An 18,793-nucleotide genomic window follows, 5' to 3' on the forward strand; every position below is an offset into this window, starting at 1 on the left:
TTTGGTCTTATTCCTCTGCATGAATATTATTGAGCTGGATGTGTCCTAGTGAGTAGGAAATTAGAGTACTATACTTGTCAATGTACTTCCTTCCTGATTGCTTGTCTGTTTTTGGTAAAGGTTTTTTAAAAATCTGTATTATCTGCCTCAATGATTCATTTTCTCTGCATCCTGAATCTGTACTTGGGACCTGGTTTGCACCTGGCCCAAGACAAGCCTGATATAGTCAGGTTTTGAAGGTCTTTAAATGCCTAGCAGAGGCATTTGATCCCACAGGTAAGAGGGAGTTACTAGAGAGTTGAGGACAACATGGCCATACTTGTTCATTAGGGAAATTAATTTGGGAACCATGTGGGGATGAATTGGAATGGGGAGAGGCTTGATACAGGTAGGCCAAATAAAAGGCTATTAAAATAATCCAGGTGAGAGACTATGAAAGAGGTATCTAAGATGGAAAGGGAAGGGGAGAAGGTATATAGAGCCTGCTGTGTGCTATGCACTATGAGTGTTTTGCAAATATTCTCTCATTTGTTGTTCATCCTCAATTTTTGAAGAGGACCAATGACATCATGGGGCAATGGCTTGACCTGAGCATGAATTGGATTTAAGTGAGACAGAGTAGCATAAAATCCTCAGCCTCATTCTCTCATCCAAAGTCATCAACAGGCAGTGGCAGGACAAAAGCCAAAATGACTGGCGATGGCCAGGGGTTCAGTGGATGACATTGACCTCTTCAGTGATAGACCAAGTTCTAATCTCTTTACAGCACCTACTTCAGCTGCTTTCATTGAAACATATTGTTTTCATATGCCCATCTCCTGATTCATCCAAAGCATAAAAACCTTAAGGTTCTCAGCCCTGAAAAAAAGAGGATTAACTCTACTGGGGCATCTCAAACCTCATGGGGCCATTGATCTTACAGAGATTTTGGAGAAGAGGAAGGGAGGGTTTAATTGACAGAGTGCCATCAGGGAGAAAGGAGTCTAGTAATAAATCATAAAAGGGGAGAGCAGACAACAGAAAGCAAAATTTACACCTCTTTATTGTAAGTTAAAATAGATGACAAGGACCAGGACCTGTTGTGGTATCAGTGCCCTGGAAAAGGTTGCATGACAGGCAGAAGGTGCTTGATAGAGAAAGAAGAGGACAAATCTATTTAAAAAAAAACCACCAAAAGAGACAAAGATAAATCAAAACCTTTCATTTTAAATAATGTCACAAACTCCCAATTCCATACAACTTTGCTTATATCTCTCCATTTTAATGATTTCATCCTTTCTGCTATTGTAGCCATATTAGATTATAGACTCATTGAGGGCAAGGTCTTTGCCATCTCCATGCTTGGACTATTCTACATATCTGTAAAGTTCTTGGCCTTTTGAATTCTTACTAATTTTTTAAAACCTGTTTCAAGTGCTACCATCTCTAAGACTCCTCTCCATCCTCATGGTTTAACAGCACTTAAAAAACTTCTCTGTAGCATTTATCATATAACATTATAAATGCAAAAGTATCTGAGTTTGTATCTTATATGCCTACTAGATTGTGAGTTTTTTAAGCACTGGGAGTATGTCTTAGCCAACTTTAGCTTTCCCCCACTTTGCAACACTGTGTTCTGTTCACAAATGTGTGGCATGGTGCTCTGGGCACTTAAACTGTAGGCTAAATAAACAAATCTCCAAAGGCAGAATGTCTTGCACATAGTAGGCCCTCAACTGTTTGTTGAATAATCAATGAATCAGAATATTAAAAAAAACTTAATAAGATTTTGTTTGAGGCAAGACATTCAAATATTATGCTACTCTTTGTTGTACACAATGGTTATATTGATCCACCACCAACAGGAAGTGTGCTCTGGGTGGTTTTTTCCCCTAAGTAGGTATTGGCTACACAGGGCTATTTGCTTTCTTTTGTCATATATCTCTCATGATTAGGGCAGGAATATGCATGATAGATAAGGTTCAGAATCATGGGATTATTGAGTATAGATGTCTCTTTGAGACTGGATCCAATCTTTATCAAATTCAATGACCCACATATCATTTCTCTGTCCTTAGATGCCCCCGAGGCCATCTCAATGAAGAAAAGGACAAGAAATCCACCTCAAATAGAACTGAATAATACAAACTATAATTGTTTTTTAAATTTCCTATTAATGCCCACAGACCCAACTCTGAAGTACAGAATCTAGCCAGGGCAAGTCTCCAATGGGGCCTTGAGAAAAGCTGAGTATGTGGCCAACTTACAGTATGGCCTGAATGCTTTAGCTGATCTTGGATCCCCACTGGAGGCTATTTTTGTATTCTTTCAATAAATAGGAAGGAAAAGTTCAAGCTAACTACATTTTCCCCTGTTGTTTTCTTGCTTCTTCCTTAATCCTCTTGGGAGGAAGACAGTTTGGAAGTGAATCTTTAGCTTTCCATCTTTGCCTCTGGAAGTAGTAGCTGCCAAGGGGCCTGGAGAAACATCTGGGAAAGGCCAACTCACATTTCTATCTTTTGCCCTCTTAAGTTCTTGTCCTTCAGTGGGGCTGTCCTGTGCCAAGCTGATCCAACATCACTTCCCATCGATCCCAACACCCCCTTCACCACAAATGCTTTTCTGACAACCACACTGGCCAATTCGAGATGGGAAATAAGGAGGGAACATTCATGCTCTAGTTCTAACAGGAAAACCAAAATAATTTCTCTTATGTCTCATTCTGATATGGTAGGACAACAAATACCTCATCTCTTGAGCAATTTTTAATGAGAAGCTAAGGCTCATAGCTCTTCTGAGACAATAGCATGGACAAACTCTCACTGCTTCCCTAACTTGGTCTCCACCTCTAGCTCTTTTCATAAGGTAGGTAGAGGAAAAAATGCAGTCTCCTTTCTTTCAGCAAGTCTGGTCTCTGGGAGGTCTCCATCCTACGTTCTTGCATAGTGAATTATTCCTCTCAGGAGCTAAGAAGACTTTGGGAATTGGAAAAAGAGGAATGTGTGCCTATCCATAAATTCTGTGGCATTCATAGTGATTTTATTTGTCCATTCGATCCAGCTCTCTGGAAGCTGTGAGTAAAAAACTATCCCAGTCAATTGCCAAAAGCAATATTGACCAACAGTCTTTCTAGGAATCAGAGTCAAAGAATACCATAGCCCAAAGGGCTTTTAGATTGTAGATTGTAGTTATAACTGACAGGGGCCTTAAAATATAGAACATAGGATATTATAACTAGAAGTAACCTTAGAACATAGAATGTTAGAGCTAGAAAGGACCTCAGAGAACATCTAATTCATCCTCTTCACTTTAAAGCAGAAGACCCAGAAAAGGCAAGTGATTTGTCCAAGGGCTCACTGAGTTGGTGACAGAATCAGAACTAGAACACAGGACTCCCAGTCTGAGAGATGAATCTTGAAGTGAGGATGGGAATTAGGAAGCTGAATACAATCAGTTGGCGGTGTGCCTGAAATCTACTTGATAGTATGATGCTACCACCCAAGAATTAGTCACAGTGCTTGGGATGTTCCTCCTTATGGCTGTTTTTGGTACTGGCTCTCAGTGGCAGTGTAAAAGTCCTCTAGCACACTCTGGAGGTACTCAAATGTAGGCCGATCCTCAGGTTTATTCATCCAGCAGCGGGTCATGATGCTGTATAGTTCTTCTGGGCAGTTCTCTGTTCGAGGCATCCGGTATCCATGATCCAAGGAACGGATCACTTCAGGGTTAGACATTCCTGAAAAGCAAGGGGGAAGAGTGAGATAGGAGAGGGGGAAAGCATGAGCTATCTATTCACTCTCACTTAATTTCACTTTTAACTTATGAATTGGAGGGATAGGAAACTAGAGTTTAGAAGGGATACCCATGGCCTAAAATAGTCCAATGTTTACCCCCAACTTTTTTTTCAGGCTATAATATATCTGTAAACTTAAAAAGACCTTCAAGAACTATGTCTTTTCTCTGTTCTCTTATCTAACCAAGAAATGTTTACTCTAAATAACAAAATATTTAGGAGAATATCCTTACTGTTTTCAAATATCTAAAGGACTGTTATGTAAAAGAGGGATTAAATTTGAACTACACAGTTCAAAAGAACAGAATTGGGACTCTACTATGTAAGTGATAGCAAATTTCATTTCAATATGGGGAAGAACTTCCTAAACATTAAAATGGTTTTAAAAATATAATAAGCTGACTTGATAGATGTTGTTTATATGTCACTGATGGTGTTTATTTTTTATTTATTTATTTTTTTTAAAACCCTTATCTTCCATCTTGGAATCAATACTGTGTATTGATTCAAAGGCAAAAGAGTGGTAAGGGCTAGGCATTGGGGGTCAAGTGACTTGCCCAGGGTCACACAGCTGGGAAGTGTCTGAGGCTGGATTTGAACTGAGGACCTCCCATCTCTAGGCCTGACTCTCAATCCACTGAGCTACCCAGTCGCCTCCACTGATGGTGTTTAAACAGAAGCTGGAAGACCATTTATTTGAATTTAGTTTAGAAGGGATTCAGGCATTGAACATGGAGTTGGGCAAAATAATCTCTCTTCTAATTCTGAGGTTCTATTATTCTAGCAATCTCTCTATATCCTTCACTATAGCAATCTGTGTATGATGAATGTATATGTTTATGTATAGGTACGTGTAAGTATGGATGTATATACACAATCCTTTTTTCATGGTAATGGTCACTTGCTAGAATTGGCCTGACTGTTCTAAGTGGGTTTCATAGGGCAATCTTATACTTCTTTGTGTTCTTTGTGTTTCAGCAGAAGTAAACTAGTCATTTTTTTGAGAACACATACTGGAAACTGACAGTAATTAAATTCACAAGAGTCTAATTGATAAACCAAAAGAACAGCAGTTCAGTAATAAAAATACTAGTTAAAATAATATATAGTTTTATATACCCCTATATTGTTAGCAAATACTTTATATACATTATTTTATTTGATCTTTATAGCACTTTCTATGTGATTCATTATCCATGTTTTACAAAGTGAGGGAAAATGAAACTCAGAGAAGGAATGTGACACTCAAGGACAATGAATTAGAATGTGGAATTAAGGAAAGAAATAAGTGTTTATTAAGCACTTACTATATGTCAGGTACTTTGCTAAGTGCTTTACAAATATTATCATATTTCATCCTTGTAACAACCCTGATAGGTTAAGTGCTACTCATTTTTCCAGTTGAAGAAATAGGTAAATAGAGGTTAAATGATTTGCCCAGAATCATAAAACGAATAGGTAGCTAAAGCTGGATTTGAACTCAGATCTTTCAGACTCCTGGCCCAGCACTCTATCTACTGGCTACCTAGCTGCTTCTAAAGTGGTAGAATCAGGAAAAGAACCCAGGTCTCCTAACTCTATCTTTAGGGTTCGGTCTATCACACCCAAGGCTACTAGGACACTCCTATCAGCCAAATTGTTTATCCTTCCCAGAGGAAAGTCAACTTGGAAGAGCTAATCAATAACAGAAAGTTGCTTGGCCACAGCAGAACAGGACAAAGGGAGTTGGAAGGTCTGAGGCTCTAGTTAATTCAGATATTTCCTTCAGCAGAGAACTTAGATGGAGAGAGCATTGGTTTTTGGCACAAAAAAGTCTTGGAAAATGATTAAGCAGTTTGGCAGAAATTAGGCATATACCAAATCCTCACACTATGTATCAAGATAAGCTCCAAATGGATATATGTTATATAAGAGGTCACATCACTGAGAAATTAGAGAAGCAAAGAACAATTATCTTGTATTAACTATAGAATGATGAAAAGTTTCTGATCAAAGAAGATTAAATCACAGAAGGATCACAGAAGATTAGACAATTTCAATTACATAAAATTAAAGAACTTTTGTCCAAAAAGGAACTGTGACCAAAAATTGCTAAATTGTGCCTACCCTTTGATTTAGTAGTACTACTACCAATCCTATACTCCAAGGAGATCAAAGAAAGAGGGAAACAACACATATACACAAAAATATGTATAGCAGCTCTTTTTGTATTGACAAAGAACTCTGAGGGCGGGGGGAGTGCCATCAACTGGGGAATATCTGAACAAATTATGGCATGTGAATTTAATGGAATATTATTATGCCAAAAGAAATAACAAATGGGATGGTTTCTGAGAAACTTTAGAAAATGTATAAACAGATGAAGAGTAAAGTAAGAAGAATTATGAGAATAGTTTACACAATGACAACAACCTTTTGTTGCAAACAACTTTGAAAGATATAAGACTTTTAAAAAAGCCCTTACTTTCTGTCTTAGAATTGATACTAAATATCTCTTCCAAGACAGAAGAGTGGTAAAATCTAGGCAACTTGCCCAGGGTTACACAGCTAGGAAGCGTCTAATGTCACATTTGAACCCTCCCATCTCCAGGGCTGGCATTCTATTCACTGAGTTATCTAGCTGCCCCAAGAAATTCTAATTCATATAATAAACAACCTTAATCCCAGAGTATCAGTGATGAAGCTTGCTATTTACCTACTGACAGACAAAGGACTCAGAATTCAGAATGAGGTACCAATTTTTGGACATGAACCATGTGGAATTTTCTTTTGCTTGAGTTTACATATTTGTTATAGGGGTTCTATTTTTCCTTTTTTTTTCCAATTTGGAGGGAGAAGGAATAGGAATAGGGTTGTTGGTTTTTTTTTGTCCATAAAAACCGAACAGAGAATAGGACAAAAGAATTACAAACAGAATGGCTTTAAAAGTTATGTACTAAGTTTATTACATTCTTTAAAAGAAAAGCAATCTTTACATTTTAGAAGTTCATAGTTTTATGTACAATCTTCTACTGTTCTACAATGCATTTGGAAATGCTCAAAATTAAAATAAATAAGATGAAGATAAACTAGATGATGATCTCTAAAGCTCCTCATTCTAGTTTTTCTATAATAATGATTCACAACTATATAATATTAATCATTTTCTTTACAAAAATCCTATAATGAGATTGGCCAATGTGAAAGTAAAGGAAAATAATAAATGTTGGAGGGGATGTGGCAAAACTGAGACATTAGTACACTGCTGGTAGAGTTGTGAATTGATCCAACCATTCTGGAGGGTAATTTGGAATTATGCCCAAAGGGTTTTGAAAAATGCATACCCTTTGATCTAGCAATACCATTACTAGCTTTGTACCCCAAAGAGATAATAATGAAATAAGTTTGTACAAAAATATTTACAAGGGACAGCTGGGTAGCTCAGTGGATTGAGAGCCAGGCCTAGAGGCAGGAGGTCCTAGTTTCAAATATAGCCTCAGATACTTCCTAGCTTTGTGACCCTGGACAAGTCACTTAACTGCCATTGCCTAGATCTTACCACTCTTCTGCCTTGAAGCCAATACACAGAATTGATTCTTTTTTTTAAATTTTATTTAATTGATTAATTAAGAAAACTTTTCCATGGTTATGTGATTCATGTTCTTTCCCTCCCCTCCTCCCACTCCCTCCCATAGCCAATGAGCAATTCCACTGGGTTTTACATGTGTCATTGATCAAGACCCATTTTCATATTATTGATCACAGAATTGATTCTAAGATGGAAAGTATGGATATTAAAAAAATTCATAGCTGCGCTTTTTTGTGGTGGCAAAAAATAGAAAATGAGGGGACACTTCGATTGGGGAATGGCTGAACAAATTGTGGTATATGATGGTGATAAAATACTATTGTGCTATAAGGAATAATGAACTGGAGGATTTCCATATGAGCTAGAAAGACCTCCACAAACTGATGCAGAGTGAAATGAGGAGAACATTGTACAGGAACTGAAACATTGTGTGATGATCATATTTAATTGACTTTGCTACTGAAAGCAGTGCAATGATTTAGGACAATCCTGAGGGACTTTGAAAAAGAACGCTATCCACATTGAGAGAAAGAACTGTGGGAATAGAAACAAAGAAGGAAAATGGGTATTGGATGTGGGTTTTGGGTTTTTAAAAGATTATAACAAAAATGAATAATATGGAAATAGGTATTGAGTGATAATACATGTATAACCGAGTGGAATTGCTTGTCATCTCTGGGAGGGGGAGGAAAAAAGGGGAGGGAAAGAACATGAATCATGGAACCATGGAAAAAATACTTAAATAAAAACATAAAACATGTCATGATGACCAATCAGGGCCCATTCTTCTCTGATGAGTGTTAGGGACACAGTTGGCAAATTCCATTTCCCTAGTTTTAACTTTTTAATATTATTATCAAAGGCAATCCTCTGTATTACCAACCTTACAAGGCTATTAAAAAGCATAAATGAGATCAAGAGTAAAGTACTTTGCAACTGTAAAGCATTATAAAACTTTAATCAGTCTTGTACACAGGCTACATTTGTCCTCCAAATTTAGTTTACTTAAAATTTAAAGACAGCCTAGAACAGGTGCTATTTTTGGAGTGAATTTATATGATACTTATATATTTTCAAAGGGATTTTATGTTAGGGTTACACCCTACATTTGGGATAACACAATATTATTGTACCTCTGGAAAGATGATCTTTCTAAAGCAATGCATACACCTATTACTTTCTGCTCAATGATTTTTAATGGTTCTTTAATCTCATAACATTGAGTCCAACCTCCTCCAACTAATTTTTAAGGCTCTCATTATTCTAGTTGCACAATCTTTACCCTTTCCTTCATTCCATGGTACAGTTTTTATTTGTTTGTTTCTTAATATCTTCCTTACCTGGGTAGGGGATCCGGCCATAAGTGACAATCTCCATCAGGAGGATGCCAAAGGACCACACATCTGACTTGATGGTAAAGGAGCCAAAGTTGATGGCTTCTGGAGCTGTCCACTTGATGGGAAACTTGGCTCCTGGTGGAGAATAGAATTGAATCAAAAGAGGCAAAGGGAAGCAGCCAGAATGAACCTCAGGGACAGGAGTAAGGAGGGGAGTTATGATGTGAAAGCGATCCCTAAAGGGCCAGCATCTGTTCGCTGGCCCAGAAGTTGTACCATCCTGAAGATCCAATAGTTCCCTGTAGCCTCATATACACCCAAGGGAAAAGAGGCACTTACAGGGTAGAGGTCTTGGGGTGTGGTTAGGGAACTAACTTAAACTCCATGTAGTACTTTTCTTGAATATATCTTTGATTTGATTTGAGGAAATCTTTGATTTCCTTGCTGTGGATACTCTCTTCACTGTTTGATCTCAATTCTTCTATTTAGTAATAATTAGCTTTAGGAGGAATTATGGGAATCAAATAAGATGATGCTTGTAAAATTTATATATATATATATAATATATATATTTGGTAAAATAAGACCATGTAATAATGAGGGCTTACATTTACATATATCAATATTTCAAAGTTCTGAAGAAGTATCTTGAAAACTTGAAAGCATTATACAAAGGTGAGTTATCATTTTTGGTCTAGAACTGTGGTTTCCTTGGTAGAGGGAATTCCCAGTGAGAAAACTCTCTGCTAATGCAAATTGGCTTCTGTTCTGCAATTTACAGTTCTAGAGAAGTTCTTAATATTTTTTTGTGTGTGTCATGGACTCTTCTAGCAGTCTGATAAAATCTATGAGTCTGTTCTTAGAAGAATGTTTTTAAATATATAAAATACAATCCATAATATTATAAGGGAAATCATTTGTATTATTGAAATACATTTACCAAAATAATTTTAAAAACAAGTTCACAGATCCTTGGAGGGTTGCTAGAACTACTAAGAGGTGACTAGGTGGTTTAGTGAATAGAGACCTGGGCCTGGAGTCAGGGTGATCTAAGTTCAAAACCAATCTCAGATACTTCCTGACTATGTGACCCTAAGCAAACCACTAAGCTCTATTTGCCTCTGTTGCTTCAACTTTAAAATGTGGATAATAATAATATCCACTGTGGGATTATTGTGAGGATCAAATGAGGTAATATTTTTAAAATGCTTAGCATGGGTCCTGGTATCTCTCCCTCCCTCCTTCTCTCCCCCCCCCTCTATCTCTGTATCTGTCTCTCTCACCTAGACAAATCACGTAACCTCTAATTGACTGACAAAAGGATCCACTGGAGAAGAAAATGGTAAACCACACCATCATACTTTCCAGGAAAACTGCATGGATAGCTATGATCCATGGGGTCACAAAAGATCAGAGATGATTGAACAACTGAACAACATATTGGTGTCCTCATTTTTCAAAAACTCTTACCTTCTGTCTTTGAATCAATACTATGTATTGGTTCCAAGGCAGAAGAGCATTAAGACTAGGCTATGGGGGTTAAATGACTTGCCCAGAGTCACACAGCTGGGAAGTAACTGAGGCCAAATTTGAACACAGAACCTCTCATCTCTAGGCTTGGCTCTCAATCCACAGAGCCACCTAGCTGCCATATGTTGTGCTGTTGATAATAGGCACGTGGGGTCAGGTTGGTGGCTCATAGATTGAGAGCCAGACGTATAGATAGGAGGTCCTGGGTTCAAATATGACCTCAGAAACTTCCTAGCTGTTTAATCTTGGACAAGTCACTTATCCCAATTGACTAGCCCTTACCACTCTTCTGCCTTGGAACCAATACACAGTAATGATTCTAAGACAGAAGATACAGGTTTAAAAAAAGATTAGTAGGTGATACTTAGATATCATAAGGAAAGGTATCATAAGTGATAAGGCTTCTGAAAGGAAGGTAGTGAAGTGATTTGCTAATGATTTATAAGCTACTGGGAAATGCTCATCAATAATTACAAATCTTATCTAGTCCTGTTACTTTTGACTTCTGCAAAGAAACCACCTCCTTATACTGTCTTTTTGTCATTCATTTTATGAACAGTTCACTGACTGTCTGCTTTGTACTTGAAACATTGAACTGGGATCTTGCAAACCATAAAGACAATTAGAAATTTTCTGTAACTTTCATTTTTCATGGATTCGCTTTTTTCTCTGACTTTTTTGCTTTTCAAGCCTCTGTGCTTAAGTTTTTGATTGTTGCTCAATTATTTATTTTGTTCTTTTTCCTTTTCTCCCTTTTTCTCTCTCAAATTTTTCATTTTGCTCTACTTTCCTCTTCCTTTCTTCTCCCTTCTTTTCTCTTTCCTTTCTCCTCCCTCTCCCTTCTTTCCCCAACTTTTCCTCCCTCTCCTCCTTCCCCTTTCTCTCCTCTCTCTAGTCCCTTCCTTTCTCTCTCCTCTCCTTTTCCTCTGCCTTTTTCTCTTTATATCTCCCCTCTCCTTTTTTTTCTCTTCTTCATTTTTCTCTCTTTTTCTTCATGTTCTTATTCTGGAACATCCCCAACTTGAGCTCTGAATTTCTTTCTTTTTCTCTCTTATTTCACAAAGTATACATGCTGTGAAACCAGTGCCTATCTAAGATAAAACCAACCTTAAAACTTTAAAAAGTTCACCTGGATGCTTTCCTGTCTGCTTCCCAGGGGCTGGCCCAGCTCTCCTGCCTGCTGAAGCTTCTATGTGCAAAGCAGTTGGACTTCTGTTCTTTCATAACTCACCCTGCTCCCTACACCAGGATTCAGCCTGAAATCTCCCCCAATAGACACTAATGGCCTAGGCAGCCAAATAGAAACTCTGATTAGTACAATCAAAATTTTGAACCGAGGGCTGGAGGAAAGAAAGCAATTTCAAAGAGGAGACATATATTCATATATCTAACAAGGCTGTCCCCTCCCTTCATTTTGCAGAGAGGGAGAGTGTCTGCCCAATGCCACTCAGATGGTAAATAGTAGATTAAAAAGGGTTCAAATCCAGACCCTCTCTGACTCCAAGTCCAAAGTTCTTTTGAATGCACCACACTGTCTCCAGCTTCCTTCTCCAACAAATGAGATAATTAAGGCTCAGACACATTAAGTAGCTTGCCCCAAATCACAGTCAGTTAGTGTTCAGGTAAAGTAAGGTCTGAGGTCTTCTAAAGCCCACTTTTTTTTGACCCTCGCTGGTCCACAAAGTTGAGGCCTGAGAAAAAGGAGATGTCAGGCTGGGCATGAAGGAGGTTATAGCTGGATGATTAACAGGTGATTTGGGGAGTAAGAAAAGAGACGTGACAGTGCCTACCCTCTCGAGCATTGTATAGGTTGTCTTCGATGAGCCGTGCCAGGCCAAAATCAGCAATCTTACACACCAGGGCTGAAGAGACAAGGATGTTGGCTGCTCTTAGATCTCGGTGGATATAGTTCCTCAGCTCAATGAAGGCCATTCCCTCGGCGATCTACAATGTCAGAAATAGACAACCATCCTCAAACTTAAAGCTAATTCCAATCAACAGAGGAAGAGATAGCCAACTAAATAAGGGTTACCTTACCCATTGTCTTCTTCCCCTCCCCTAAGACCATCTGGGCTCAGATCAGCTATTGGACTTCATCTAGATTGTGAATATTGAGAATTACCTCAAATAGCATCTAATTCAGCCCACATTTGGACAGGAATTTTTCCTTTATTACAACTTGGACAAATGATCATTTAGTCAACAGCTCACTACCTTACAAGGTGACCCAGTAAATTTTGGGCCAATTCTGGTTGAAGTCCTTTTCTCCACTAAACAGAAATATTTCTCCTTATAACTTCAAACCCTTTGCCCTATTGCTGCTGACAGCAAAACAGGGTACTCTGGAGGGTGGTAGGTTTCAATCCCTGGGGATGTTCTAGTGGAGGCTGGTTGGCCACTTCTCAGAGATATTGTAATGGGCTTGATTCTTGCTCTGATAAAGGTGGGCTGTATCCCCTTCATCACTCTTTCCAGGTTTGACATTCTGTGTTTGTCCCACCCTATACTTGAAATTACTGGATATTAACTTTGTACATATTTTGAATTCATCTACATACATGTTTCCTTCATTAAAATGTAAACACTTTGAGAATAGGGCTTTTTTCTTTCTTTTGCCCTTCTTCTTTTTTTTTTGTCTTATCCCAGAATCCTAAACAGTGCCAGGAGTGTAGTGATACTTAAATGCTTGCTGAATTAAAGGGACCACATAGAATAAGTGTATTCAGGGCTGCTAGGTGGTTCAGAAAGACCACAAAAAATTAATGTGTTTGAGGCAGCGAGATGGCTCAGTGGATGGAGCACCAAGCCTAGAGATGGGAGGTCTTGGGTTCAAACCTGACCTCAGTCACTTCCTGGCTGTGTGACCCTGGGCAAGTCACTTAACCTCAATTGCCTAGCCTTATCACACTTCTGCCTTGGAACAGATCCTTGGTAAAATGTGTTCTCTCTTTCCTATAACAGCCCTTCAGATATTTGAAGATAGCTATTTATCAGTTTTCCTCCTCTGCCCTCATCATCTGTTCTTTTTCTAGGCTTAATATTCCTAGGATAATTAATTCTGCCAGTGTTGTCTCTTGGGCAAGATGATTTTCTACAGCCCTGTAATGACCTAACACTTTTTAACATTTTTTTTTGGCAGATACACTGACAAATACTGACAGTTTACTTTTGGCTTAGGGACAAATGTAATTACAGTGAAACTTCAAAAATGGTCTGAGCTAAAGGGGCTTTAGAAAATAAAGTATTAAATCTGGAAGAGCCTAGGGGATTGGGGATTCAAATCCAAGTCCTGTGACTCCAAAGACAGTGTTCCTTCTTTTGTATCACACTGCCTTAGAATGTAAACACAAAATGGCTTAAAGTGAAAATTTAGAACATAGCCTTAGAGCTGGAAGAGAGCTTAGAGTTCTTCTGGTACAATCCTTCCATTTCACAGAGAAGGAAAGGGGCCCAGTGGAGGGATGGAACTTGCCAAAGATTGACTAAGTTAGAGGCAGAGCTTGAATTTCAAAATCAAGTAAGCTTTCAAGTGTACCATGCTGTCTCACTCAAGAGGAACCTAGTTACCTCAGGTAACTGGGAATGCTTTCCTAGTTCACTTTGAAGGGAAGGAAGCAGACAACAAGGAAAGTAGCTCCTACCAGCTGATACCCAGGGATATTTATCTCTGGGACACAGACTGGACTACAGATAAGTCTAGAACACTGGAGTTGGAGTCATATGTTAGAATCTTGCCTTGGATGCTTCTCTGTGATGCTGGGCAAATCACTTAATTCATCTCAGATTAATTTTCCTCATCTTTAAAATGGGAATAATAACACTTACTGGTGATATTATAAATAAATTAGAGGAGCAAGTAAGAAATAACCTGGAAGGTGTATGAATAGGCGAAGAGTTCATAACCAAACAAGAGAGAGAGGGGTCACATAAGGTAAAATGGACAATTTTGATTATATAAAACAAACCAATGCAGCCAAAATTAGAAGAAAAACAGATAAATGGGAAAAAAATCTTTGCAGTAAATTTCTTTGAGAAAAGTCTCATTTCTAAGATATATATAGGGAACTGATTGAAATTGCATATAAAGATACTTTTCAGAAGAATTCCATTATCAATATGGAAAAAGTGCTCTGAATTGCTAATGTTTTGAGAAGTGCAAATTAATACAACTCTGAAATTCTACCTCAGAATCTTCAGAGTGGCAAAGTTGATTTTTAAAAATGACAAAAGCTGGAGGGGCTGTGGGAAGAAGGGGAAATTAATGTACTATTGATGGAGCTGTGAACTGTTTCAGCCAATCGGGAAAGCAATTTGGAACTATATCCAAAAAGCTATTAAGCTGTGTATACGCTTTGACCCAACAATACCATTACTTGGTCTATATCCCCAAAGAGATCAAAGAAGGAGGGAGAGGAACTATATGTACAGAAATATTTATAGCAGCTCTTTTAGGAAGGCAAAGAATTGGAAACGGGGTGCCTTTCAGTTGGGGAATAGCTGAACAAGTTCTAGCTTATGAATGTAATGGAGTACTATTGTGCTGACAGAAATGAATTGGGTGATAGTTTCAGACAAACCTGGGGAGGCTTGTAAGAATTTATACAAAGTAAAGTGAACAGAAGCAGAATAACAGTTTATACGATAACAACAATGATGTAAAGATTTATAAACTCTCATTAATACAATGACTGATGACAATTTCAGAGGAATTTCAACAAAACAGTCTATATACCTTCTGGTAGAGGGGTGATAAACTCAGAATGCCAATTTTTTTTGCATGTACGACCTATGCAGGAATTTGTTTTGTTTGACTATATGTGTTTGCCACTGGGGCTTTATTTTTTCTTAATTCTTTGCAATTAAAATTTTCTTAATTAATTAATTAATTTAGATTACTTTTCCATGGTTACATGATTCATGTTCTTTCTCTCCCTTCCTCCTACCCACCTCCCATAGCCAATGAGCAATTCCTCTGGGTTTTACATGTGTCATTGATCAAGACCTATTTCCATATTATTAATATTTGCATGAGGGTGATCACTTAGAGTCTACAGCTCCAATCATATCCCCATTGACACTGGGGTTTTCTTTTTCTTGATTTCTCAATGGGGTGGGGTAGGTGCAGGAGGTAGGAGGAAAGAAAGTAGATCTTCATGAAAATAAAATTCAATTAAAAAATAACCACAGATAGAATAAAATATCTAGAAGTTTATCTTCTAAAGCACATCGAGAAACCAATATAAACATAATTATAAAAACATTTTTATACAAACAAAGTCAGATTTAAATAGAGGAATATTAATTGTTCATGGGTAGGCAGAGTCAATATAATTAAAATGGCAATCATACCTAAATTAACCTACTTAGTCAATTCCATACCAGTTAAATTACCAAATAATTATTTTATCAAACTAGAAAAATAATAACAAAATCCATTTGGATTTTGGCAAAAGGCCAAGAATATCAAAGGAAATTTAAAAAAAACATTAAGGAAGTCTAGTAGTACCAGATTTCAAACTATATTATAAAGCAGTAATTATTAAAATTATTTGATTGCTAAGAAATAGAAAAGATCAGTGGAATAGACATATTACAATTATATAAGATTATTATAACCTTGTGTTTGACAAAGGTAAAGATCCAAGTTTTCAGAATAAGAATCCACTATTTGGTAAAAATCGTTGGGAAAAATGGAAAGCAGTTTGGTAGAAACTAAATGTAGACCAATATCTTATACCATTTACCAAGATAAAATCAAAATGGATAAATGATTTAGTTTAAAGAGAAATATTATAAGCAAATTAGAAGAATGGGGAACATATTAACTATCAGATTTCTTGTTTGTATAGACGACTATGAATAAACAAAAGATAGAAACATTATGAAATGTAAAAGGAATAATTTTTAATACATTCGATTGGAAAGTTTTTGTACAAATAAAACCAAGTTAAGATTAGAAGGAAAGTAATAAGTTGAGGAAAGTTTTTATAGATAGTTTCTCAGATAGAAAAATATTTAAGAATATGAACCATTTCCCAATTGATAAATGATAAAAAGATATGAACAGTTTTTGTTTGAAGAAATCAAAGCAATATATAACTACATAAAAAATTCTCTAAGGCATTATTGATTAGACAAATGCAAATTGAAACAACTTTGAGAAATCATCTCCCATCTGTCAGGTTGTATAAAATATAAAAGGGCAAGATGACAAATGTTGGAGATGAGGAAAAATAAGGACACTAATGCATTTTGATGGAACTGTGAACAGATATTTTGGAAAGGAATCTGTTATTATACTCAAGAGAGTTATATAACTATGTATATCTTTTGACCCAGTAATACCACTATTAGGTTTATTTCCTGAGGTGATCAAGGAAAAAGGCAAAGAAACTATCTGTTCCAAAATATTTATAGCAGCTCTTTTTGTGGTGGCAAAGAACTAGAAACCAAAGGGATGCCTATCAATTGGGGAATGCCTGAACAATTTGTGGTATATGATTGTAATGGCATACTATAGTGCTATAATGAATGACAAACAAAATGATTACAAAAAGACCTGGGAAGACATATATAAAGTGATGCCAAATGAAGTGGGCAGAACCAGGAAAACATTGTACACAACAACAACAATAACAGATGGTAATCAACTGTGAATGACTTAACTATTATCAACAAGACAAAGATCCAGGACATCCTTAAGGGACTCGTGGAAAAAAAAAAAAGGATATCCACTGCCCTAGAAGGAGCAGACAGAGTCTGAATGCAGATGGAAATAAACCATTCTTCACTTTATTTTCTTCATGAGTTTTTCTCTGGTGTAACCAATATGTGTTGTTTCACAACATGATGAACAGGGAAATATGTATTATATGACTATATATACAATCTGTATCATATTACCTTCCTTCTTGGGGAGGGGATAAGGATGGGAGGGAGGGAAAGAATATGCATTACAAAATGTCAGAAAATAAATGTTAAAAATTGTATCCACAGGGAATCTTAAAAAACCCCAGGGAATTATTCATTCCTTCTGGCCTCTTAAAAACAGCAACAGCAACAACAACAACAACAACAACAACAACAACAACAACAACAACAACAACCACCCTACCCATCTCACAGAGTTGTTGTGAATCTAAGGGAATAATACCTATAAAGCCTTTAGTAGCTTTGCAAATACTGTTATTCTTACTAGGATTGGTAGTGTGAAACTCCTGGGCAAGAAAACTCCACTTACCAATGCAGGGATGGTACCTTTTTTGCAACTTAAAGTCTTAGTTAAATAATTTGTCTAAAGGCACACAATGTTATATTAGATGGGGCTTGAACCTGATTTTCTAGCTCTGAGTTCAATTCTGAGATCCACCAGGTCAATTATTATTAAAAGAAAGTTTTTGGCTTCATCTAATTGGGGACCTCAATTAATTCGAACTCTTTCCCTCCCAAGAAATTCTTGTAGCCTGAAGTTTTACTCTACTTGCTTAGTGCAGAGGCTCTAGAATAGACTCAAAGATCTATAATCAATATGGTGGTGTCCTAGGTAGGCTATACCAGCAGATGGCAGCAAATGAACACAATTCTCCCAAAACTAAGCAGTGGCTTCAGAATCTGATCCCTGGCTTTGGATTTTCTGAGAATCCTTTAAGGTCTTAGACCTCGAAGGGGCCTTAGAGGCCATCTGTTTCAATTTCTTCATTTTACAGAGGAGGAAATTTGAGTCCCAGAGAACTAAAAATACCAAGTTAGTAAATGGCAAACTCAAATTTTAAACCCAGATTTCTGATTTCCAAAAACTAATGGACTTTCTTTAATATCATGTTCTTAACCTGGGGTATATAGGTTCCTTTTAAATTTTATTTATTTATTTTTTATACTCTTCCCCTCTTAAAATAGGTTCCAAAGGCTAGTCGACTATAGTTAAGTGACTTGCCCAGGGTCACAAACAAGGAACTGTTCGAGTCCAAATTTGAACTCAGAATCTCTGGTCTCCAGGCCTCTCTACCTAGCTGCCCCTCTATTAGCTTCTAAAGGGTACATGGATAGATTTCAGGGGGCCCATAAACTTGGATGGTAAAAAATTTGATCTTTGTTTCAGTAATCACCAACTGAAATGGAGCATTTCTTTTAATTATTTAAAACCATTATTCTAAGAAAGAATTCATAGATTTCACTAGTTTGCCAAAGGGGTATATGGCAGAAAAAAAAGTTTGCTTTACGTTGAGTGCTGACTTTGTAGTCAAGGGCTTGGGATTGGACTTTTGCCTATATTATTTACTACCTGTGTACTTAGGAAAAGTCATTTAATAATATCTCTCTGGGCACTTTAGGTCATTCCTCTGTTAAATGAAGAGGACTGGGTTCGATGACCTCAAAGGCCCCTTCCAACTCTAAGTTTATGCTCCTTTATCCCATGCTACCTTTTACAGGGTGTGTGGCTGGCCTCTGGGGGCTCAATGAAATTTAATAAACATAGATTAATGTTCTAGGATTCAGTGGTTAGGGTCTGAGGCCCTCAGGTTACTCTGTGGTAAGGTATCACTATCAGCATTATTAATGAGCATTAACCAGGGTCGGGATGGTCTT

At 37.2% G+C, this 18,793-nt stretch overlaps 1 protein-coding gene across 1 annotated transcript in view; it reads right to left on the minus strand.

Annotated features, from left to right (window-relative positions):
• Window positions 1–1,024: 1,024 nt before the first annotated feature.
• HCK (HCK proto-oncogene, Src family tyrosine kinase) overlaps window positions 1,025–18,793 on the minus strand; it is a 43,253-nt gene continuing 25,484 nt past the window's right edge. Inside the window, exons 11-13 of the mRNA XM_016428512.2 lie at window positions 11,998–12,151; window positions 8,681–8,812; window positions 1,025–3,715 (exon numbers count right to left, since the gene is read on the minus strand). Of these exons, the coding sequence (XP_016283998.1) occupies window positions 3,513–3,715; window positions 8,681–8,812; window positions 11,998–12,151 (489 nt within the window). The 3' untranslated portion in view covers window positions 1,025–3,512. The remainder of the gene's footprint in view (window positions 3,716–8,680; window positions 8,813–11,997; window positions 12,152–18,793) is intronic.

Source organism: Monodelphis domestica, chromosome 1 (genome assembly GCF_027887165.1).
Source record: "Monodelphis domestica isolate mMonDom1 chromosome 1, mMonDom1.pri, whole genome shotgun sequence".
Classification (NCBI taxonomy): domain Eukaryota; kingdom Metazoa; phylum Chordata; class Mammalia; order Didelphimorphia; family Didelphidae; genus Monodelphis; species Monodelphis domestica.